Source organism: Hypomesus nipponensis, chromosome 3 (assembly GCF_054491055.1).
Source record: "Hypomesus nipponensis isolate SF chromosome 3, ASM5449105v1, whole genome shotgun sequence".
NCBI classification, from domain to species: Eukaryota; Metazoa; Chordata; class Actinopteri; order Osmeriformes; family Osmeridae; genus Hypomesus; species Hypomesus nipponensis.
This window is the reverse complement of record NC_140363.1, coordinates 10,284,482-10,308,186: the sequence shown is the minus strand read 5'-3', so window position 1 is coordinate 10,308,186 and position 23,705 is coordinate 10,284,482. Positions and strand designations below refer to the sequence as shown.

General features: G+C 41.3%; 5 protein-coding genes across 7 annotated transcripts; 2 read left to right on the top strand and 3 right to left on the bottom strand.

The window, feature by feature from the left end:
* Positions 1-65: 65 nt before the first annotated feature.
* Positions 66-2,563, bottom strand: mtres1 (mitochondrial transcription rescue factor 1). Of its 2 annotated transcripts, none has more exons than XM_084675508.1 (4): positions 2,157-2,563; positions 1,217-1,670; positions 1,003-1,075; positions 66-818 (listed from the first exon to the last, which is right to left on the bottom strand). In XM_084675508.1, the coding sequence occupies exons 2-4, from the start codon at positions 1,633-1,635 to the stop codon at positions 636-638; spliced, it is 675 nt and encodes a 224-aa protein (XP_084531634.1). In that variant the 5' UTR covers positions 1,636-1,670; positions 2,157-2,563; the 3' UTR covers positions 66-635. The 2 variants fall into 2 exon arrangements, with proteins under 2 accessions (XP_084531634.1, XP_084531643.1); XM_084675517.1 differs by lacking the exon at positions 2,157-2,563 and adding an exon at positions 1,714-1,915 and having other exon boundaries at positions 1,217-1,414.
* A 286-nt stretch (positions 2,564-2,849) lies between these two features.
* On the bottom strand, positions 2,850-7,427 carry LOC146299748 (transmembrane protein 151B-like). Its single transcript, XM_084675497.1, has 2 exons — positions 7,350-7,427; positions 2,850-6,637 (listed from the first exon to the last, which is right to left on the bottom strand). Exons 1-2 carry the CDS (start codon positions 7,425-7,427, stop codon positions 5,228-5,230), a joined length of 1,488 nt encoding a protein of 495 aa, XP_084531623.1. The 3' UTR covers positions 2,850-5,227.
* A 1,429-nt stretch (positions 7,428-8,856) lies between these two features.
* grxcr1b (glutaredoxin and cysteine rich domain containing 1 b) lies at positions 8,857-10,070 on the bottom strand. The gene is made up of 2 exons (XM_084683450.1): positions 9,452-10,070; positions 8,857-9,109 (listed from the first exon to the last, which is right to left on the bottom strand). Exons 1-2 carry the CDS (start codon positions 9,863-9,865, stop codon positions 9,062-9,064), a joined length of 462 nt encoding a protein of 153 aa, XP_084539576.1. The 5' UTR covers positions 9,866-10,070; the 3' UTR covers positions 8,857-9,061.
* Positions 10,071-10,779: 709 nt separating this feature from the next.
* On the top strand, positions 10,780-16,269 carry utp25 (UTP25 small subunit processor component). The gene is made up of 12 exons (XM_084675469.1): positions 10,780-10,942; positions 11,272-11,311; positions 11,482-11,656; positions 11,810-12,085; positions 12,278-12,366; positions 12,478-12,888; positions 13,038-13,254; positions 13,472-13,674; positions 13,903-14,085; positions 14,235-14,344; positions 15,397-15,642; positions 15,755-16,269. Exons 1-12 carry the CDS (start codon positions 10,842-10,844, stop codon positions 16,008-16,010), a joined length of 2,307 nt encoding a protein of 768 aa, XP_084531595.1. The 5' UTR covers positions 10,780-10,841; the 3' UTR covers positions 16,011-16,269.
* A 670-nt stretch (positions 16,270-16,939) lies between these two features.
* On the top strand, positions 16,940-23,598 carry LOC146299745 (b(0,+)-type amino acid transporter 1). 2 transcript variants are annotated; one of them, XM_084675435.1, is made up of 6 exons: positions 16,940-17,641; positions 21,618-21,751; positions 22,071-22,200; positions 22,504-22,628; positions 22,815-22,902; positions 23,368-23,598. In XM_084675435.1, the coding sequence occupies exons 1-6, from the start codon at positions 16,940-16,942 to the stop codon at positions 23,596-23,598; spliced, it is 1,410 nt and encodes a 469-aa protein (XP_084531561.1). The 2 variants fall into 2 exon arrangements, with proteins under 2 accessions (XP_084531561.1, XP_084531566.1); XM_084675440.1 differs by lacking the exon at positions 16,940-17,641 and adding an exon at positions 18,675-19,373.
* Positions 23,599-23,705: the final 107 nt, after the last annotated feature.

Genomic DNA, 23,705 nt, shown 5'->3' with positions numbered 1-23,705 from the left:
ATTTGTTTTGATGTGTCAATCTCTGGTTCCTTAGAGAAGAAAGAATATCAAATATGAGGACAATAGCTGGTTGGGGGTAATGACCCCCTCTTTTAATATTTTGTATTGACCTGTACCCTTGTGACACCTTATTTTAGAAGCAGTTTCAAACCCAAGTGAGAAGTATGTGCAGTATTTTCTACATTTCAACCACAAGTTTACCAGAAAGAATGTCATATTTTTGTTTGCTTATACAAATGAGTTGAATTACAACAAGTCTAATTAAGTCTTAATTGGTTAATTAAGACCAATTAACACCAGTATGAATAGCATTTATACTTTTGTACTACAATATTTTGGATATGTCTATACATTTTCAAATTTGTATAAACAAAGATAATACTGATTATTTTTTATTTTTTTAACAAATGGCTGGTTTCACCATTTAAACAACAGAGCGGTCCTTTTATACAGTTAATACAGTAATGTGTAACCTAATTACACTTTCTGTAATTCTGTCTGATTTAATTTTTCTCATACATCGGTTATGTTATCAGAAAACAACACATGATGACATGACAAACTATGCTGCTGCTTAAAAGTGTGCTGTAGTCAATGGCAAGAGGTATTGGTATAGACTGCTGTTTGTTGGTGAGTCACTGCTTGAAGGCATCCTGCTTTGAGAGTTCTATGTTTTTCCAGCGCCTCAGAACAACTTTGTACTTGTCCCCATCCTTGGATTCGCCCAGCATCTTCTTAAGATTCACTCTCATGAGTGTAATGGTGTCAGCCTCATGATTCTCAGACAGAATAAGGTCCAAAGTGTCGCCAACTTTCACCTGATGGAAGAAGAAAATATCAAAACCAAGTTTACAGCATATTATATTTACTGTTGACATGATTATTATTTTTTATTAAAGCAGTAAATACAGTCTGTATTCATAAAAAAAAATGATTTTTCTTAAAATAAGCTTATATATTTTCCATGAATCTTTCTTGAAAAAAAAATCTTAAGCAACTCACCAATTTACTTTTCTTTATGAGTTTCTGTCCATTCAACCTAAGCTTGTCACTGTAGAAGGCATCCTCCAGTTTGCTTAAATGAAACAGAAAATGTTAGCTTGCCTGTACTGTAAGGGTACATACAGTAAAACAAATATTCATGCTTTTTTAATTTATTTTTTACAACAACCTGTTCAAAACATGGTCAGTATTATAACACCATACATACACTCACTTGCGAGCTATGTCAAGTCCAGCTTTCATAATTAGATCATAGCGAAAGGACTGCACAAATTTCTCCAAGTCTTTGTAGTCCTTGGGTAAACTGGAATCATCCTCCGGTTCATCTTCATTGTCACTGTCCACTGAATAGTCGTCTTCCTCCTCCTCTTTCAGTGTTGCCCTAGGAGCTCCTTTTTTCTTGCTTTTGAACCTTGCGTGTTGAACAGACCAGCTTAATTCTGGGTACTTACGAATGAGAAGTTTGTGAGTTCTATGAGACAGTAAATGTGTGGCACCCAGAACCTGGCGGGAGTGTATGGTCCTTGGGCACCATTCTGTCCAGTGTGGTCCGTGTCCCGGAGTTAGAAGCTGGCGAGGAGTTAGTCTCCCTAACTGCCTTAGAGTCAAGGCTTGTACCAACAAACTCTGCATTGCTTTGCTCCACCTTGAGCTGTGAACAAAAAACACTGTGGACAGAAATCATAAAAGGAACAATAATTATATACTTACAAAATCAGTATGCAAGGATCTCCAAGTGTCAGTGCCATAAAATATCCATGTTTTATTATATATTGGGGAAGCTTAAACTGGCAAGCGAAACGATACATAAGGTATAGCCAGCTAGTTAGCTTGGACAGGGCTAAGTAGCTAACGCTAGAGCTAACAACCGAGAGTGGCTATCTTATTTTGATTTGTTTTGGTTTGAATGGTGACATGCGCTAACAATAAATAGTTGAGCAGCTGGCTAGCTAGCTTACAGTGGCTACAGTACTAGAGCTAGAGCTAACTATCTAGTACATGATTGCATTTGACCCTCACCAGCAAATTTAGCTCCTATACGTTGCTAGGCTAAACGTTATTTAGCTTAATGTCTAGTATTTTGAAACCTTACAAGAGGAAGATATGATTAGTTATTGGTTTATTTAGGCAACAAGCGTTATTTGAAACGTTACCTTAGCTTTTGTTAAGATTCATGTAACAACTCTGTCGTTGTCCCTTTGTAGCTACATTTGTGGCAGTGACTTTGAGACAATATTTCTGCCCTCTGTCGGTGTCCTGGAAAATCTTTTTTTTTTTTTACACCGAAAACTTTTTTAAAAAATCATGCATATGTTTATTCGGTCTTGGTAGCCCTGGAACGCTTCTTCTTGACCACCACAGGCTTCTGACTCTTCAAGATGGCACTGGCGCGACGCAGGGCGGCCATGCGCAGGTCCTTCTTGTAGTTGTTCTTGCGAATGATGTGCCTTGAGGCTGCTATGGGTGGCACGGGAGTTCTTGTTGATTGTGATCTTCTCGTAAGAGCTGACAAGTTAATTCAATTCCCATGTTCCCCCATCCTTGCGTGTGCGCGAAATCATGACGTTTTCTCATGTTGCTAGGTTGAGCTGAATGTGATTTTTACATAACGTGTGTTAGCTTTAGTGTACCTACTTTCCATGAAAGTCCGAATCACCAGCATCACTGTATTGCGTCCAAATATCAGACTATACAGGGGAGGAACCACTTTCCTCAGGCCTCCAGGGAAATCTGTTCCCCCTGTGTTCTCAATGTAAAATGCTTGAAAACAGGAAGTAAATCAGTCTTAATTTTGCATACTTTAGGTAATTTATTTGACTTTTAGTTGCATAATTGTATGTGATTGAGTAACCGAGTACATAATTGCAACCAATTTACAGTTTTTGTCAATGTCAATGTTCTGTTTACATGTAATACACTGCTACAAGAACACATTTACTATGCAAGTCTATTCACAATTGTGAATCCTTTTTCCTTGTTCTGTGTATGTATTGCATGATATTACCGCAACAAAACAAAAAAAACTATTCACTACTATTGAAATTGTTATCTAAAAAGCTCAACAACATTCAAAACTGACATTCTTGTATAGAATGCCAGTTCTAGTCAAGTAAGCAATCAGAGTGGCCAAAAACGTTTTACAAACTGTCAATTTGAATATCAACATTTCCAGGGTTATTAACAGCCATGGTGACAAACATCTGAACATCTGGCTCACACAATGAAAACAAATTCTAATAATGAGTTGGCATTGGCCAATTTACTGACACATGGGACATATGATTTGAACGCATTAAGCATTAATTTAATGTTTTGGTAGAGTTACTACATTTAGCAGACATGCAATAGTGCTGTGATGCCCCATAAGACAGTGACAATTGCACTTACAGTTTAGAGAAGGTTAAGACTGTAAAAAAAACTCAGCCAAAACGATTTGGCATTCATAACAGTTGCAAATCAAGTAGTGTGATTTCAAGTACATAACCATATCACTGCATTTTTACAATGTTGTTAATACAATAGTACAAAATGCTTCATGTGTATCAAATAATTGGAAGCACATTCCCAGTTGTATACCAGTACAGCTACTGGCTTTGGAAAAAACATGAGGCATACAGCCCTTCAGTTCGTCAAATGTAAAATCCTCACAATCCGAATCTTGTCAGTGTGAGGGCATCTTCTTTACTGCTGACTGTGTGTGCTTGCAAGGTGGGAGACATATACAAAAAGGCTCCAAGTTATTTTATTATCAATGCTATTATTATTGTGATATGAAGTTGAATTCCATATATGTGGATATTTGTACTATTTGGAGATGGTTGGGACATTTGAGTTGATCTGGTGTTCATGGCGTGTTGACAGAGTAACATGAATATTTAGCAATACTAACACACGGCAAACCTTTCCCAGTCTAAAATCTACTTTCCACTGACAGTACATGAAACAGACATACTTCCATCCCTTCTCCTTTTATATTACTTCTGCAAACACATTTTCTTTTTCTCAGAATGCTAGTGACAATATGGTTATACTTTATTGCTATATTGTGTTATCGCCATTGTGAGCCACATACAATCTTTGATTATTTTTCTTTTTAATGAGAATATTACATTTTAGTTTTCCCCCAAAACTTTTTTTTTACTGAAATTATTACTGCCTCATCTATTAGCAGTTTAGTTGATATATTTACAGTGAACGTAACCTGTGATTGATAGTATCTTGGCCAGATGGTTGGCAAATTCTAACACTCATTACAGGCTGTCTCATGTTTGTGTATGCACAACACCGTAATAATGTTACATCAGGTTTTAAGTGTATTGGATTAGTAAGCATTCTATACATACATAAGATATAATGAGAATAACATTGGCTAATTTCCAAATACCAACATTTCATGCAAAATCCACATTTTTAGCACCTGATTAAAGGAACACTAGGTAGAATTTTCTCTGTAAAGGTTTTGTCCCCAATAAACATGTTGTGTGAGCTAATGAAGCCCTCTGAGAGTTGTCACTGCAACAAAGACAGCTCAGTGCCAGTGGAATGTCAATTTATATTTTTTGGAGGATACCGTTTGGTCCAACCATATTATCTGCACGGTATATTCCAGCAATCCTGCTCCAACCAATCGTATTTGGTGAGGCATGTCTTCCACCTTGACTTATGTTGGATCAATCAGACTCGAACTGCAGGAAAGAGTGGGAGTTCAGACAATAATTGGGGCGCTGTTTCTAATCCTAGTGTTCCTTTAAAGGTCAATAAAACATAGTTGGTACATATATATGTTTGTTAATTAAATGTGTGTATAAGAAACATTTGTAAAATGTTTGTCTGGCTTGTGCTAATCACTGATTTCATAATTGAACTCCTAATCTAATGTTTAGCTCATCATTTGGTGAATGGGGAATAGTTGCGTTCCTGTGTCATCTATATATTTTTAAATGGTTTCACAGAGACTATAATTTATATACATGTAAGAACAGTACTACCAGTCCACTGATGGTAGATATGGAGATATGGTCAGCAAGTATGCATCTTCAATGGAATGGGTCTTCGATTCACAGATGTATTTAGTCCACAGAGACTTCAATAATACTTTCATTGTATCTATTATTGACAACAGATAGATAGAAAGTAAACCAAATGATCTTCTGAATAGTTTTGGGCAGTTTTCAACTAAGCATATTTGCCTTTATAGACTTGAACACATTTCGCCTTCTATAGGTCATAAGGAAGTCTCAACGCAGGTGCCATTCCTATGGAATGACCTGTGACTGTGGCAGTTCTCGCTGCAATGGACAATTAACACAGGAAAGCACAGGGCATCCTGATAGTCAGGTGGGTCCTCGCTCTCAGTGGCCTGTTGATCGGACAAGCAGCGTGTGTTCTCACTCGGGCTTTCCTGATCGTCCAGGCTGCCGCTCCTCCAGAAGCAGCTGCGGCGGGAGCCGTGCCGCCGTGCCAGGGAGAAGCGGCTGGAGCTGAAGGGAATGCGTGCACTGGCCCCCGTGCAGATGCTAAGGGCACTCCTGGAGAACACAGAGGAGCAGCTAATGGCCCGGTGGCACCGCTCGCAGTTCTGTCGGAAGCCAGCGAAGCTGGTAGAGCACTGGGCCAGGTCCATAAGACCGGCCTCAGAGTAGCTTGGCACCAACTGCTGGTTGGAGCGAATGTGCCACTCCAGCTCCGTGCTGTCGATGGTGTTGACCCGGGGGATGCGGCGGCAGTATGGTCGTTCATCGCAAGGGGTCACTGGGATGTAGTCCGCGCCGAAGAGCTTCTCCACGCGGAAATGGACGTATGCTGTGCGGCACTCAGTGAACACCCTCAGAGGCCAAGAGAGTGTGAGGAAGGATGCCAGCCAGAATACGTAATGGGACAGATACCAGGGGTTGTGATCAGGGTCAGACAACACAATGACATACTCCTTCAGGTCAATGTTTTTCAGGTGCATTCCCTCCCGTGCTTCCATGTAGTCGTCCAGGCCCTCATTATCAGTGAAGAACCTTGCTCTTTGGGTGAGGTAGGAGTTTTCAGACTCAACGTTTGCAAAACTGAAGCACTTGGTGAATCTCAACTTAGTGAGTGCAGACTTCTCAAGGCCGAGCAGCTGTTTCGAAACATCCTTCACTCCACAGTGGCTGTACTCAAATTCTGCCTCAGCAACATGGGTGTTAACCCTTTCGTGGTAAACCTGAGTGCTTGTGTAGGCATCCCCGTTACGGTAACGTGTGACCTGCCGTGTTCGGCGGACATAGTGGTAGCTGATGGCCTTCCACCATATACAGGGTTTGGACTGTTGCATCCTTTGCACACGCTCATAAATGCCCTCCACATCCACTTTGTGCTGCAGCTCGTTCTTAGCATGGTAGTGCCAGCACTCCACCAGGTATACAATGTACAGCATGCCCAATAAAGCCAGAGGGATATAGATGTAGCCATCAGAGCAAGGGCTGTCATGGTACATCATGGACATCCCTTTGAAAGCACTGTCGAAGGTGAGTCGGGTTACCTTGGTGACATGACACCATACCATGGCCCCTATGCAGCTGTACATGAGCACAGAGAGCACCAGGCATTTCCAGAAGCTCTCCCGGCACAGAGCTTTGCTCAGAGACTGCTTCAGTGGCCTTTGCTGTCAAAACATGCAAAAAGAAGAACACAGGCAGAATTAAAATAAGTAATTTGGCATTCAACAGTGTTCAGAATTTTAGGTCTCTTTGAATGTTTCAGTCTTTTTCTGTGCCAAATTTATAGATAATACATCAATACGAAATTGGACAAAGACTTAACTTGACCTAACAACAATAACCTACATTTTTATTATTTATTTTATTTTGATCTGTATTCCGTAGCTCCCAAATCAACAAATTACTTTACATTTTAATGCATTTCACTTGAAACGTCTATTGGTAATTAGCTTAAAATAATGAAGATACTGAAATATGGGTGGGGATTTGCTCGTGGCTCTTTGCTGTTAGGTTTAATTACAGAAACCTTATGTGAGAATGGAGATTGTCTGTGTTCTCTATTTTGGTATCACTGCACATTTGAGCAGTAGCCGACGAGTACTACGAACAGACCACTGCCTAAAAACGTTCCCATAATAGAGATTTGGGCTGCAGATGAAAGACTTAAGAGTCAGATAGTGTTAAGTAAAATGTATTTGTGCAATAGAACCATCTATTATAAGACTAGGTAGCGTGGTACATTTTACAATCAGCAGTCCACAGGCTACAATCCACTTGCGAAACAACTCACTCTGTCCGGTCAGCCAGGCATTGAATAGTCTGCTGCATCTGAATTCTGCAGTTTACACAAACCAGAAGCCAAGACAGTGTGAATACCTCTTCTCTGATGTCCTCCTCGAAAACCGTGGTTGTACTGCTCTCACTCGCTGTTGCAGCCGATGCTGGAGGGGACATGGTGGCATCGAAAATAAAAGGGTGTGAATACCGCTCCAAGGCTTGCCTATACTATCTTGTTCTAATGATGCAGCGTGAAAAGGCTACATCTACCTCGTTTAGTCTTTTGACTTAGATCATCTCGTAGGATAAAAAAGACCTACAGAGGTTATTTTCAACCAAGCTAATCTGTTAAAAAATAGCTGACACTGATTTAAGAAATGCAAACACTCATAATGGCCTAATGAGCACGGATTATAGGCTATATCAATCAATAAAAAATAAAGAGAAAGCATGGCACGAAATACAGTCGCATTTGTCCCGGTATATTATGGAAATGTAATTCTTATTTGTCTGATCCCATGACTTGAGTAAAGGGTGACCTTGCCGTTCCATCGGTGTGTCGGTTCAGCACCGATGTAAAGTTGGTTCCATATTCGACATTCGACATTCATTTGATATTCGGAAAAGGACAGTGAACAGTCGGGTTAGGGACCGGGGTAAAATTACTATAAAGATTTGGAAACATTTTTTGTTATATGTTCGGCATTAAACCTCAAACTAACACCAATTCATTCTAATAATTTCGTAGCTCTCATGATGAACACATCCGTGCCGTGAAGGAGCTTATACATTTTTTTCAAAAGCTAATTTGCATTCTTAAACAGCCTTTGGCTATTACAGAAATGCCATTTTTAGACAGCTGTTCAACGGCAAAATATGGTAAATCAAAACATATTTAACAATTGTTGTTGCATCTCTTTTTAGAGTGAGACCATTCTTCTTGTACTTCCCTTTTGTTGCAATTTGTTACACATTGAGATCCGATCTGCCAATTAGGGTTGAGCGCTCATGAGCTGTATCAGGTTAATTGTAAGCGGGTTAAGGGGCGTTGTAGTAGAGCACGTGGTGCTGGGACGGTTCCAGAGAAGGGAACTCCCTCATTGTGATCCAATCTCAAACCACATAAAATGGTATAAATAGGCCATAATGCATGTATAACTAACCCGATATGGGTATCATGCTTTTTGTTTTGTGTGTTGATGCCAAAAATGTCCACGGACAAGCCAAAAAATAGTTTCTAATCTACTTAATTTAATGTCATTGTTGCAGTTTCTTGCATCACATTAAACATTTATAAGCCCATTGGAGCAGGTGGCAATTGGTGGAAAGATGAAGAAACAGAGAGCCTTTGTGTTCAATGCAAGAATGTTATTACTGAACAATAGCAAAGTTAATCTTTCAACAGTTACAAAGTACTTATAAAATTTAAAAATTAGATAAAAATTCAACACACATTCATTATCACACGTTCAATTTGTAGGCCTACCTGTTTAATTATAATTTCCACGAGGGACACTTGACTGGAACAATTCAGTTGCATCAAAGATTTTAACAAGTATTTTGTTCACTTTTGGAATAATGCTAATTTTGTGGCCTCTAGACTCAATCCAAAATTCAATCCATCTAGACTTTGTCATCAGTATTATTATGAAATGATAACATGGAATAAAGTATGGTCAATATGTCAATAAAGGTGATCAATGTGAATTTAAAATAACGGGAACACTTTTTATGGTTGATTCCGGGGAACCAAAGTGTGTTCAATTCATAGAATATGTGTAACCATCAGCCCTGAGTAGGCTGTCTCTATCTCAGGGTCTTTTTCTCTGAAGATGTTGGTTGCCACCACGTAGATTCCCCTTTCAAAGTAAAAGGAAGAGAATGTCATTATTGCTAAATAACAGTGTCTGAAGCTGCACCTTTCATTGTAATTCACTCTTGCAAGTTTACTTTAGCTTGTGATAGTTGTTGATGTCCCAAACAATTAGAACACCTCTTTACTGTATTGGCAGAAACTGAGGGAAACTCAGACCCAACTATGGTTCAGACATCAGGATCATTCATAATTTGTGTAACACTTTGCCCTATGTAGGCCTATAAATTTGTAGATGGACGGATGGATGGATATATAGATACATAGACAGACAGGCAGAAGATTGATAGATTCTTCTTATCATTTTAAAATAAATTAGGCTACTTACAGCATACATGTTGGAAAGGTTGTTATACAGCACTTGACCTGCGCTGACCTTGTTCCTGACTCCGCGTACAGTCCCATTCTTGCTGCAGATATTAATGCGCTTGTTACTAAAGAGCCGCTCTCTCTTCACACTAGCATACATTAACAAGTCGTCAGGGTCACTCCCGCTGTCATCCGGAGCTGCCTCCAAGAGTCCGCTCAAGTGCCCATTTGCTTCACTGGTTGGCGGCGAGCTCGCCCGTTCAATCTCCGAGTTGCTGGTGCAGTCCGAGTCACCCGAGTCCCACACTGACCCAGACGATGTCACCTCCTTGAACACCTCCGTAAGGACGCGGCCACTATTCGCTGAAGCCACCCGAAACCTTACTGTCCTTTGAGCCTTTTCTTTCTCTTCTTTCGAGAATGTACCCTCCATTTGATCAGAAACCTGACATGTTCCCTGTGCCTTCCAGCACAGCACGGTTGTTGTTTTTTTGCAAGGTTAGACAATGTTTTGCTTAAATTCAACCATAGCCTAATCGCATAACATGTCAAAAGCGAAGCCGAAATGCCTTAGACACCAAAATGGTTAATAATAAATGCCATTCTGCTATGGTAACAGCAAAAAAAAAGTAAACAGTAAATTGATATCAAACTGATCAATAATATATAGGTCATTATACAACAACATTTACATAGTATAGATGTCTCGTCCAGAGCTGAACGAACACAAAGAAGCCCAGCGTTTGTTGATGTGAGGACATTGACCACTGATTTAAGGTCACTGCAGTAAAGATGAGTTAGCTCTAGAGACCTAACAACATTTTGGGTAAGCTCACGGTCAAGATGCTGCACAAAAGTTTTGTTTTTTATCACTAAAAGCATAGTTGAAGTATCTTCAGCATTTGGATTATTGATCCATACTTTGATTAGTAATTGAAATATTGTAAATATTTAGCTATAGGGCCTACAGTCATTATGCACATTGTTGTCAAAATGTCGGCAGGTATGCAGCCCGTTGTGTTAAACCTAGAGGTGAAGCAGCCGGCCCGGGTTTTGGGTGCCCTAAACAAAAATTGTGTATGGGGCCCTTTTGATTGGATTTTTTTGGGGAGGAAGGGGAGGGGCGTGTCTAAACACATGTTTAGTTTGTTTATTGGGTCGGGCAGACCCTGCATGTAAATCCAACCACAAAAACAGGTCGAATTTAGGCCGTAGGGAAAGTATTACATGAATAGGCAACCATTAGGCTACAGACCACCATGACCTGGGAACGTTGTTGCACACTCTCCTCCTGTGCAGTAGGGGGCAAAATATGCTCCTCAACATTGGATCGGCGCCTTCACTACATTTCCGAAGAATAAGAGTAAACACTCACATGCGTGTCTATCAACTTTCCTGCACCAGCAACGATGGGGAAAAGAAGGCAGAATAATGAACTCTTCAAGAGTTTGTCCAAGAAGCATAAAAAACATCTGAAAGAATTTGGAGAGGAACATCCATTCCATGACATGTAGGCATACGCTTCAAATTTCAGTGTTTGTCTTTTGGTACCCGAGCACCTAGCCAGCTAACGCATCTTACAGTACTGATGGTAGTTCAGTAAGTTAATACTGTGCAATTCAGTCTGAGGATATTATTATTGAGTCTGAATGAATATAAACCCAATACCAGCTTTGTAAATTTGCATTTTACACCCACTAACATACACACTCAGCGGACGTGGAGACGGTGATGTTCCCTGCTAGCTGGGTACTTTAGTGATTTAATCTACCTGCTCCAACGTGGTAGACCAGTTAGAATTACACTGAAGGAACTGACTTCTCTACAATTTTTTTGTAGTGTCACCGAAAAACCAGAGAAAACACAAATTATGGATCTGGTAAGTAGACTATTATGTCTTAATCCCAAATGTAAAATTAGATGTCTCCACTAGTTATTAAACACAGGAATCCTTCTAACGATTAAAGTAGTGTTCAGGTTTTGCTATGACTTGACTACACAAAAATGAAGACAAAAATACAATTTCTGTATTATCCTTGTTCCCCGCAGCCAGACAGCCCAGAGCAAGCCAGCAATCCTGAAAGTGATGAGGATGATGAACCCGAGCAAAGGTCTGCTTATCACAAACTGCTGTCAACCCTTTGCCCTTCTGCCAACAAGGATGGAAGTGAGGATGAGGAGAGTGAGGATGATGAAGAGGAGGATGATGAGCAACTTAGTGAAGGCAAGTAATTTAATGCATCCCTGACAGTACAGCTTGTTGAACCCAGAGCAATTTTATTCGCTTTTTGTTTCAATAGCATCCTGGCATAAATAATATTCGACATTATTAATACAATACCTTGCATAGTATTCATCGCTGATTCTTGCCCCAAAGGAGAGAGTGATGGAGAGAGTGAGCTTAATGCTGAGGATGAGGAACATCAGGACGGAGATGCTGATCTGAATGTAGCATCAGGTGAGGCAGACAGCGAAGAAGAGGAGGGGCAGAATGGTGATGGTCAGGCAGCTGAAGGGGAGGAAACAACGGCAGGAGACGAGTTCACAGACAAGGCGCACGAAACCCAGTTTTGTCTGGAGACTAACTTCTCAGGGGAGGGAGAGCAAGAGAGCCCTGCTGAGCAGGAGAGCATTACCAAGCAGCAACATGAAGGTAAGTAACCTTTTGGCTTCTAAACCAATGTGAAACAAATTATGGTTATGGTATGGTATAATGAAAAGGTATTTAATAAACGTGTATGTTGAAGTCTTGACCATGATAAGGCTTCTAAATAAACCATAGTTTGAAGATATAAATGCGAGGACTTGAACCTGCCTCTTCACTGACAGAACATTTTGTTTTCAGACAATTTTATGCAGCATTTCTACACAGAGCTTAGTGAGGAGGAGGTGAAGAAAATTACTTTAGGTACCAAGACCAAGATTCAGATTAAGGTACAGTCTGCACATGTTAGTGAATGTGTGTGTGTGTATATATGAACATTTGAGTGCCAGTCATGTCTAACTAACCATAAATATCTCCTAACCTCCACTCTCTCCACACAGTGGCCAAGATTGGGCACCCTCTTGTGTTCTACACCACACAATACGTTTGGCCCTATTGGTCAAGACAAATGTGAAATCCCCCTGGCCCTTCACAAAGTCCTGGAGCCCAACTGGAGATTACTAAACCAGGCCTCCAACCCCGAGGGGGCGCCAGAGGAGGTGAGCGCAGTTCAACTGGAACTGCTTACCCTCATGGATTCCTACAGGGATGTTTACTTTCCAGAGAGTTCTCCACTGAGCGAAGGTCGACAAGTACAGAGTGCCTACTGCCTTCATGCCCTCAACCATGTGCTGAAGGCAAACTCCCGCGTCCTTGCTCACAATGCCCAGTTAAGGGAGCACCAAACAAAGACGACACCTGGGGCAGAACCCCAGGATGAGCCCAGGGATCAGGGCCTGACCCGGCCCAAGGTTAGACCACACCACTGACTTCATCTTTTACTACTTGTGTAGACTTGACATTTGTGTCGTAAAACAGCCTTCTGATCCGTTTGAACAATCGTAATTCTAAACAGTAGTCCATTGAGCTCTGTCTAAACCTCCCCCATGGCTTTGTGCAGGTTCTGATCCTGGTTCCTTTCCGGGACTCAGCATTGCGGGTTGTCCAGACTCTCATCAGCCTCCTGGAGACCAAGGGGAAGAAGATGGACGTCAGCAACAAGAAGAGGTTTAAGGATGAGTTTGGAGAGGAGCCAGGGGACACACCCCCCAACCTTGTCCGTCCGGACGACTATCACGCCATCTTCTCGGGGAATGTGGACGACCACTTCAAGATAGGTCCGCCGACAAATATCTCTGTAATCTCACTTGGTCATAAAATGCTATGACTTTATTTGTTTATTTGTTAATAGATCTCCAAATGCAAAGTCCCTTTTTACCACCATTGAAGATCTTGATAACTGTGTTTTGATCAGTGTGTAGTGAACTCACTGTAATTTACTTCCTCACCATCACCTCTGTGTCTGGTAACTGGCAACTTTTGACCCCCGACTAGGCGTTTCAATCCTTAGGAGAAGCATACGGCTCTACGCTCCCTTCTACTCTTCCGACATCATCATCGCCTCGCCACTGGGCCTACGTACCGTTCTGGGGGCAGAGGGCGAGTCCAAGCGAGACTTTGACTTCCTGTCCTCCATTGAGCTTCTGGTGGTGGACCAAGCCGACATCTTCCTCATGCAGAATTGGGAGCACCTGTTGGTAGGAGTTTTGCCCTCATTACCAGACCTCACCTGCTTGACTCAAATAAGGTCATCTTCAACCTGTTAAATCTTTTCAGCATGTGAAATAACTTTAATCATATTCTTGCATCAGAATAGTCAGCATTCTGTTGCAACAGGCGTGTTTTTCTTTTGAGCCTCCTCTTATCTCAAGGATCTCATGGATAGCTTTGAGAGAAGCTAACGACATGCCATAACCTGTTTTTAGCATGTGTTGAAGCACCTGAACCTGCAGCCTTCGGACTCCCATGGGGTGGACTTCTCCCGTGTGCGGATGTCCAACCTGAACAATTGGGCCAAGTACTACCGCCAGACACTGGTCTTCAGCACCATCCAGGACCCACAGATCAACAACATTCTTACAAAGCACTGCTTCAACTACCACGGCCAGGTAAGAAACCCATTTACCTGTTACACTTTCCAGACATACTCAAGCTAGGTTGTCCATGATCTGTGTAAGGCTCTTAAATCTTTTCCTTTTATTATTTAAATCTTGTGATATTCTTGAGATATTGTTAATTTGTTAACATACTTTTCCAGATTGCCGTCAAGAATGTTCCCAGAACGGGCTCGATATGCCAGGTCCTGCTCCAACTCCCTCATGTGTTCCAGGTGATCCCTGCGGACAGCTTCATGGATCAGGATGCAAGGTATGAACCATGTAGCCTGGCTCTGCCCTCCTTCGTACTTCCGCTCAATTTGGATTTCGCTTCAGTAGTAGGTCTGGGAGCTAGGCTCTGAAGTCGGTTTCTAGAAACACATTTTTTGTAGGTCCAATCAGCGAACAGAGGGAGTGGCTGAGAACGATGACGTTAATGTCGTGCACTAGTTTGAGTAGTTCAGTAATGGCGGCGGAGAAAGATGCGAGTGAAACTATTCTGCGGTTGTGGCAGCAACGCTGCCGAATATCCATAGGTTAAAGCCAGAGCCAGAACATTCCTTGCTGAGTTTTGTTGGTGGACATGATGTTGTGGCCCTCCTCCCCACGGGGTTTGGGAAAAGTTTGATTTTCCAGCTACGGCAGCTAGCTCCGTTACAGTAGTGGTGAAGGAGTTGGCTAAGGCGAACGCTTGCGATTGGTTATGGCAAATCAGAGTGGCTCTGGGCGGATCCAATAGTTTTAAACTTCAACAGAGGACCCGCCTTCCAGGAAGTTAACGTTTGTCAATGGAGAGATCCCAGACCCTCTGTACAAATGTAATGTACGAGGGTCTGGTTAGGACCAGGCTGTGAACCATGGGGACCCGATGGAATTCATCACAGGAAACATACACTTATATTACTTATATAATGTTGCTGTCGAATGGGCAATGCTCCGGGCATTTGGGATTTGTCATGCCATATAAGATGCTTCTGTGTAGTCTCTGCAAAGTTTGTAACGGTGTAGGTGTTGCAAGTTATGGGTGTGGTAGGAAGAGGTATCGCGATAAGGAAGGGCGTAGTGTTGCTCCTCCCATATGTGCTCTTCATCAGCGATTTCTTACACAACATAATTTCCAAAACCACAATTGCAATGAAGACCATCAATCAGTCAATCCAGCATGTTTATTTATAGAGCAATGTGCCATCTACGTACACTGCAAGAGTTTCCATTACAGAATTGGCTTTGAATGATACGGGCATTGGGGGGTGACTCCTGTCATTAAATACAAACTTACAAAGACATTCATTTGTTAAGCTTTTAACTTTGTTTTCTTCTTAGGTTTCAGTTCTTTGTGGACAAGGTCTTCCCACAGTTCAGGGATTCGGTCATGTCCCACACCCTGATCTACGTCCCATCCTACTTCGACTATGTCCGACTGCGCAATTACATGAAGAAGGAGGAGGTGAACTTTTCAAGCATCTGCGAGTACTCCACCAAGTCAGAGGTGTCCCGAGCCAGGCACTTCTTCCAGAAGGGAGAGAAGCAGTTCCTCCTCTTCACTGAACGTTTCCACTTCTACAAGAGGTAAATATCTAGTGTTGGTCAATACTGTTATTATGATGTCTTACAATATGGCGGTAATAACAGCAATTCTCTGTTCTATTCTGCTCTTATCGTCCTCCACGCCCCACCTTAGATACACCATCAAGGGAATCCAGCACCTGATTTACTATGGGCTGCCAACCTACCCACACTTCTACAGTGAGGTGTGTAACATGCTGCAAGCGGGGGGGGGAGGAGAGGAGGCCAGCTGGACATGCACAGCTCTGTACTCCCGCTACGATGCCCAGCGCCTAGCTGCCATTACAGGGGCTCAGAGGGCCGCTCAGATGTTGCAGTCCCAGAAGGCTGTTCACCTTTTTATCACTGGAGAAGAGGACAAAGTCTCGTGACGTCTTTGAGATGGGGAGGGACATGAGATGGGGGAACTGAGATGATGGTGAAAAATATTGTTTTCATATTTAATAAACTGTAAATGGTATTGATCTATGGTATTGATCTATATCTGTTAGGCCCAGATTCTGTTTTGATATTGGTAATCCATGTCCTAAATTCACTGTTTTAAGGTTGTTTAATGTTATGTCTTTCTCCTGTTCATTTTCTGCTTTGTCACAAAACCATTGTTCATAAAAAATGCCAACAGATATATAACGTGTGACTGTTTCCGTTCCTGAATATGCCCTTGCAAATGTAGAATACATTACATCTTCTTAAATCAGGTCAGTGTCACTCTTTCCGCGCCTGAAAAGAAAATACCTTGTAGCTTGCCATGCTAAGGATTGGAAACTAAAGTTCATCATTGCTTAAATCACTGCTAAACAATCGAAGGTGATGTGGCATACATTTTGTAGTGAGAAAACTGACTGACTAAATGTGGTCTAATTTCGGATGTGTTGATTAGTACTTCATTGTTTTGTGTTTTCTTTTTAGTTAATTAAATATTATCAGAGTTGACAGATTAATTAAAGCAATACATACTCAATAGAATTGTGCCTAAATAAAAAATAACATGCAGAATCTTTAAAATGAATAAGAGGCAGTTTACCAAACAGGTCAGCGCGAGTGTTAAAGTAGATTATTTTTCAATTGAGCACGTGATGCATGTTCTATTTACTGGATCAGAATACCTTTATTCAACAAGCTGGAGCAGTATTGATTATTGTAAAACTCGCTCCCCCACACATTATTAATTATTGACGTATGCAATTACAGCAATTGACCAGCAGACTGCAGACTGACACTTGGCAAAACTATTTACGCTTATTTTCTCTAAGCAGAGAACATTGGTGAATCAGTTGCGGTTGAGAATTGCGCTAGCAACATGGAGGATAAACCGGAGAAGTTGACTTTGAAGCGCCAAGTGGGCCTGGTCGGTGCAGTGTCACTTATCGCCGGAACCATGATTGGATCTGGAATCTTCATGTCACCTCAGTCAGTGCTGTCCAGCATCGGTAGCCCCGGAGCAAGTCTGGTTATCTGGGCATGCTGTGGTCTCCTCGCTGTTCTTGGCTCACTTTGCTATGCCGAGTTGGGCACAGTTATCCAAGAATCAGGCGGGGAGTACATCTATATTCTTCGGACATCTGGCCCAGTAGTTGCTTTCATGCTCATTTTCAGCTCAGTCGTGTTCGTGAGACCTGCCGGCGTGGCAGGAATTTCACTGAGTTTTGCTCAATACACGGTGGCACCTTTTTATCCAGACTGCCCCCCTCCACAGCTTGTGGTAAAGTGTGTAGCTGCCTCTGGAATTATTCTACTGGCCACCGTTAATTGCCTAAATGTTCGTTTCTCAATGTCAATTCAAGTGTTTTTTATGGTGACAAAAGTACTGGCCCTGGTAGTGATAGTGGTTGGCGGTGCAATAGTGCTTATCAGTGGGGGACAAACGGAGAGTTTCAACGACTCATTTGAGAACACAAACGTTGGGATCAATCCTATTGGCATTGCTTTCTACCAGGGACTGTGGTCCTATGACGGCTGGAACAATTTAAATTATGTGACAGAGGAGCTGAAACGCCCAGAGGTAAAACTAAACGATTTTTAAAAATACAAATTTTGTTTGCAAATATGTCACTTGTCGGCTTACATTCCTGAGATTAGAGCTAATCACTAACCAATGGATGGTCCCCAGTTCCTTGCACACCAGCATCCTCCCAAGATCAGTTGTCACATCTCTGTAAACCCAACAGGCAGCTTAAATGTAGGCTATTGACCTTATACTTTTCTCTTAAGTAATTGAGTAAGTGCAATCTGTTAAGGTATTGGTAGAGTATGTTTATTTTAGTGGCAGCATCATTCTAATTGGATGAACCTCATAAACAGTACAGGGGTACAGAAGGAATACGAATCCAGGAACATGTTGCAGACAGCTGAACTTGTAGTGTTGTAATATTTACCTTTTTCCACACTGACCCATGGAATCTCCCATAGGTTTACAGTTAGAGGCAGAACCTTAATCTTATCAAATATCTGTTGCATGACTCTTCTTTCAACATTACTCATGAAACAAAGAAATAGCAAATATTACCAAATCTAGGTGTCCAAAGGTGTCCTAGGTGTTATTGCAAACCTATTTCAATAAAGTAGTATCTCTGCACAGTAAAGTAGGTACACAGTTTTATGTAAGAAGTGCACACTGCTACACTGCTACTTCCATTGCTTTAGTGCTTCAGAAGTCTCACCCCTGACCCACAATATACACGTGCATTCAGCCAGAGCAGATAAGCACTTCTTATGCTGTTACTACATTCTTACTATGTATATATTTTGGACTATTTCTAATCGTTTTTTACCATCTTTATTCTCTTTGGGTTATTGCTATTGCATGAAAGCAGTCCCTGGCAGAACATTTCGGATTAGTTACTGGAAGTCCATTTTATTTAAATGAACCTGATCACTGATTGAGTATGGTCCGAAGATGTAATTATTAACTAACATAAGTCTTACTAAGGTTGTAGGACTGCCCATGCCTTGTTAAGATAAAGATTACTCAGCTTATGTATTTGTTTGTAAAAAAACTATAATCCTAGGAGGACATGGCTACTACTGGTCTCAACATGGAAAACAAAACCTCAAAATTCAGCCTTAAACGAGAAGTGGGGCTTACTGGTGCTGTGTCTTTCATAGCTGGTACCATGATAGGCTCTGGGATCTTTATGTCCCCTCAGTCAGTGCTGGTTAACATCGGGAGCCCAGGAGCCAGTCTGGTGGTCTGGGTCTTCTGTGGCCTGTTAGCCATGCTGGGGGCTTTGTGCTACGCCGAACTCGGAACAGTTATTCAGGACTCTGGAGGAGAATACATCTACTTCCTGCGAACGTGGGGCCAAGTAGTTGCTTTTATGTTTGTCTTCAGCTTCATCATAGTCATGAGACCAGCCAGTGCTACAGGTATTGCTCTAAGCTTTGCAGAATATGCTGTGGCGCCTTTCTATCAAGCCTGCCCTGCCCCAAAACTGGTGGTGAAGTGTGTGGCAGCTGCGGGGATTCTAGTTCTAGCTCTGATTAATAGTATGAATGTGCGACTGGCCATGTTAATCCAGATATTCTGCATGGTGACTAAGGTGCTGGCCCTGACAGTGATCATAGTAGGAGGTGTGGTGTTGCTATTTCAGGGGAACACTGAAAGCTTTGCAGACTCCTTTGATGGGACACATGTGGGTGTCAGCTCCATAGGGATTGCTCTTTATCAGGGTCTGTGGTCCTACGATGGCTGGAACACTCTGAATTATGTGACGGAAGAACTAAAATCCCCAGAGGTATGGAGAGATTTCAGTTTGTTGTCCACAAGTCTCAAGCCTTCAGGCTATGTTTTTCTAATTATTGTAGTAGCAGTCAAATACCTTAAATCTATGCTTGTACTACGCCATAAATGTATTCTTACCAGCTGATTGTATTGTACACATTATTTTTTACAAAAACATTTCCTTGTTTAGAACAATCAAGGTCCTTTGGTGTATGCTTTCATTTGCAGTATTTTACAGTACAGTATTTGGACATTTCTTTTTCCAACTCTATTCCAAAACCTTTTGAACCCTTTCTACAAGCTTCTTCAGTGTCTCAATACAGAAATCCAAACATAGTTTTAACTTGTCCAACTTAAAACCGGATACATTCAAAAAAGGGTTCATTTAAGACTGACACCTGAATATACATGCAGATCAATTCTGAAAAAAATACTCCTTTGAAAAACGCTGTCTTATGTATTATCTGCTAACAGAAATAACTTAAATAGTAGTTTAGATTCTTTACAATGTAAAATAAATTTGCTAGATTGTAGACTGAAAGCACAGAAGGTCTCATATGATATAATGTCTTGATCATTTTTACCATCCCAGGTGTATAAAACACAGAGTCAATAATCTTTAAAAAAGTCTTTATAGACTCATAAATAAAGGATTCACAACAAAGTTCCAAAAGCAATATGGAAAGTTAATATTAACTGCACAGGTACTTTGCACCTACAGTGCATTCAAATGTTTTACTACGGCAGCTCTTCCTTCACAAAGTGCTTCTAAAAGGAATAATCTGCCTTTGTCGTTGTCAAAGAAGAGTTGTTTTGTTTAAAGAAAGCGATATAGTCATGACTAGCGTGGAAGCAGATGGGCTGAGACTAAAACGTGAGGTGGGCCTAGTCAGTGCTGTGTCTATAATTGCAGGGACCATGATAGGATCGGGTATATTCATGTCCCCGCAATTTGTGCTGTATTACACAGGAAGCCCGGGAGCCAGCCTGCTAGTCTGGGCCTTCTGTGGGTTAGTGGCAATGCTTGGGGCTCTCTCATACGCGGAACTAGGAACCGTCATTGCCGAATCAGGAGGGGACTTTATTTATATCCTCCGAATCTATGGGCAGTTCCCTGCCTTCTTTGCTGCCCTCACCTTCAATATTGTGGTTAAGCCAGCAAGCATTGCTGCTATATCTCTCAGTTTTGCAGAATATGCTGTGGCCCCCTTTTTCTTGGGTTGCCATCCTCCTGTGTTAGTTCTGAAGTGTGCTGCCGCTGCAAGTGTTCTGACTGTGGCAACTATCAATATTATGAATGTGTGTTTCGCCATGCGAATACAGGTGGTCTTCCTAGTGGCCAAGATAGTTTCCTTGATGATCATTGTGATCGGAGGGGTGGTGAGTGTTGGGCAGAGCAGTAAAGTGATTACAGGGAATTTTCATAATTCTTTCGAGGGTACAAATATGGGTTTTAGCTTTCTGGGAATGGCGTTTTACCAGGGTCTCTGGTCCTTTGCTGGCTGGTACAACCTGAATTATGTGACGGAAGAGTTGAAAAAACCTGAGGTGAGAATGTTAAAAGTTTATTGATGTCAACTATAACACACTTTTGAAGTCTTATTGCCTTGTTATTGCCTTTCTCAAAAATGTGAAGGCTGTAAAATATTTTTGTTCACAGTTTTTGTCAGGTAAAATTTTATGGGACAAAATACAACAGAAGGAGGAACTCAATATTGAAGGCGCAAATATTGCTATATTGTCCAAGTAGTATTCATGCATCGAACACCTTCATTTGGTCTGTTTCTGCACATTGTGGAAGGGGTTGGGTAGGTAGGTAGGTAGGTAGGTAGGTACAGTAGGTAGTTATACCTTCAGAGGTGTTGACAGCGCCTGAACATGTACAACTCTATACCTATACTGTAAACTAGCATTAAGATGCTAATAAGCCATTAAGATGGTGCATTTAGTTTTAAAACTGAAAGAGTTATTGCTGCTAAAGTGCTAATAATAATACTGTATAAATACAAATGTGTTTGTACCAATACACTTCCACTTCTCTACTAATACAAAAAATAATACAATTGTGTTACAGGACACATTGATCCGTACGGAAAAAAAGGAGTTCAAACAATGCAGGTCCACACCTGTATAGCAAATACAACATATTTTTTGTGCATGTATACTGTACAGTATGAGAGTTTTTCATCAAAGGAAAAACACTTATTGTGTTCGCCTACCATTCCCCAAATAATTTGTCTAATATATTCTTTCTCAGGTCAATCTACCCAGAGCAGTTATGATAGCCATCCCCATGGTTACTATTCTGTATCTGCTGGTCAATGTGAGTTATCTAGCTGTATTGACGCCACAAGAGGTTGTGACATCCACTGCAGTAGCTGTCACTTGGGGGTGAGACAAAGTTTTATTTTATCCATCTTTTTCCATCCAAGACATGAGTTTTGATCAATGTGTCTCATGGTAGGGCTGACTTCATAATGTTGTCCACTTTCATTTCAATTTACATGGTTAAAGTCTGACTCTCTTAGGATTACACAGTATCCTTTTGGAATCAAGTCAAATGTGGAAAAAGGCCAGGCCGGAACATTACTATAGTTGATAATTTGCTTGATAAATGCTTTAGGTACTGTAAAGCTACCTGATATTGTCTATGTCCTGACAACCAGTGTAAAACGGATTAAAGCACAGTACCTTTTGCTTTTTGCAACAGGAACAAAGTGCTGGGTAGCTGGGGGTGGGTGATGTCTGTGGCTGCAGCTTTGTCCGCTTTTGGCTCACTTAACGGGACCTTCTTCAGTGGTGGCCGTGTGTGCTTTGTGGCTGCCAGGGAAGGACACATGGTGAGAACCACACACACTGTCATCTGTCTTTATCAAAAATACTGTAGTGTTGAACTAACCAAGATCCAGAACATAATTGGACAATATCAATCGTGAAATTATAAAATATGTTTTCAATGATAGAAGTGATGGGGTGAAGTGCATTTTCTTGGAAAAGGACAAACTATTTACGAGATCTACTTCAACTAATTGTATTATTCTTCTGTACCAATACAGCAGTAGTGTACACTTACTATAAATTACCAGAAACAAAATGGTTTATCGTGTTCTGGCCCACATTAGTATATTTCTTCAAATCAACAGCCAGGTATTTTGGCCATGGCGCATGTCCAACGACTAACCCCTTCTCCGGCCCTAATCTTCACTACCGCCATCTCCCTGGTGGTTCTCATCCCTGGAGACTTCCAAAGCATTGTCAACTACTTCAGGTAGGAAGTAGCCTGATACACAATGGACTAGTAGCAGATATCTTTCCAATGTTGAGAAGAAAAGTATTATGCAATACATTTGTCATACTGTAAAACCACCATGAAACCAGATTTACAAATTGATTTTTTGAGGTATTTTCTTAATTTTGGCATTGAAATCCCTATATTGTATATTCATATTGTCAGTTTTACCGCCTGGTTCTTCTATGGAATCACATTGTCTGGGCTCATCTACCTCAAGATCAAGAAACCTGAGCTTCCTCGCCCATATAAGGTAAACCTCCTAAAACCAGAGGATCAATCTAAAGTATTTCTACTTTTCTACTGTGGAGTAAAGTTTAAACATTCTGCTGAGACGAGACGCCCGGTGGCTCACCAGGTAGAGTGCATAGGTTAAGGCCTTACCACAACGGATCAGGTTTTGATTCCAGCGCGGCCCATTTACTGCATGTCATCCCCTCTCTGTCCCCCCTACCTTTCCTGTCTCAAACTGTCACCATCAAAAATGAAAAAACATAAAATGCCAAAAGTCGATCTTAACAAATAAATATGTTTTACTGATACTTCCAATCTGATTGGTCAAAAAGGGTGAAAACCCCACTAAGCATAAAATTCTACAAGCTATAAAATCGAAAAAATATATTTGGTACTTAAACATTTTGTTCCTATAATATTACATATTTAACTGTCTAACAAGAGCTGCTCCTGTTACATTGCTTTGTCCTTTATGTATATTTAGGTTCCCATAGTCCTCCCCATCCTGGTCCTCATTGCTGCAGTGTTCCTGGTTCTGGCGCCTATCATAGACAACCCCCAGATAGAATACCTCTATGTGGCCTTGTTCATCTTCAGTGGCATTGTGGTTTATGTGCCCTTCATTCACTACAAACTCTGCCCAGGATTGTTAGAGAAGCTAACGGTGTTCCTTCAGCTTTTCCTAGAAGTGGCCCCAGCAGAAAAAAATGTGTGAAATTCAGTATGGATGGATTAGAAAGATATATTATGACATTTGATTGTAAACATTGCTATATTGTCCTCAATATTGCAGCTTCACATCAGCCATTAAGCAATCATCAA

What these genes read in the sequence shown, in the direction of transcription:
- mtres1 (XM_084675508.1), bottom strand. Translation starts at nt 1,635, where the DNA reads ATGCAGAGTTTGTTGGTACAAGCCTTGACTCTAAGGCAGTTAGGGAGA. An exon ending in GGACTTGACATAGCTCGCAA is followed by an intron (nt 1,076 to 1,216) that starts GTGAGTGTATGT and finishes GTTTCATTTAAG; the next exon opens with CAAACTGGAGGATGCCTTCT. An exon ending in TCATAAAGAAAAGTAAATTG is followed by an intron (nt 819 to 1,002) that starts GTGAGTTGCTTA and finishes TTCTTCCATCAG; the next exon opens with GTGAAAGTTGGCGACACTTT.
- LOC146299748 (XM_084675497.1), bottom strand. Translation starts at nt 7,427, where the DNA reads ATGTCCCCTCCAGCATCGGCTGCAACAGCGAGTGAGAGCAGTACAACC. An exon ending in AGGAGGACATCAGAGAAGAG is followed by an intron (nt 6,638 to 7,349) that starts GTATTCACACTG and finishes ATGTTTTGACAG; the next exon opens with CAAAGGCCACTGAAGCAGTC.
- grxcr1b (XM_084683450.1), bottom strand. Translation starts at nt 9,865, where the DNA reads ATGGAGGGTACATTCTCGAAAGAAGAGAAAGAAAAGGCTCAAAGGACA. An exon ending in ACCTTTCCAACATGTATGCT is followed by an intron (nt 9,110 to 9,451) that starts GTAAGTAGCCTA and finishes TTACTTTGAAAG; the next exon opens with GGGAATCTACGTGGTGGCAA.
- utp25 (XM_084675469.1), top strand. Translation starts at nt 10,842, where the DNA reads ATGGGGAAAAGAAGGCAGAATAATGAACTCTTCAAGAGTTTGTCCAAG. An exon ending in GAACATCCATTCCATGACAT is followed by an intron (nt 10,943 to 11,271) that starts GTAGGCATACGC and finishes ATTTTTTTGTAG; the next exon opens with TGTCACCGAAAAACCAGAGA. An exon ending in GCTTCAACTACCACGGCCAG is followed by an intron (nt 14,086 to 14,234) that starts GTAAGAAACCCA and finishes ATACTTTTCCAG; the next exon opens with ATTGCCGTCAAGAATGTTCC.
- LOC146299745 (XM_084675435.1), top strand. Translation starts at nt 16,940, where the DNA reads ATGGAGGATAAACCGGAGAAGTTGACTTTGAAGCGCCAAGTGGGCCTG. An exon ending in GCAGTAGCTGTCACTTGGGG is followed by an intron (nt 21,752 to 22,070) that starts GTGAGACAAAGT and finishes TTTTTGCAACAG; the next exon opens with GAACAAAGTGCTGGGTAGCT. An exon ending in AGCATTGTCAACTACTTCAG is followed by an intron (nt 22,629 to 22,814) that starts GTAGGAAGTAGC and finishes TCATATTGTCAG; the next exon opens with TTTTACCGCCTGGTTCTTCT.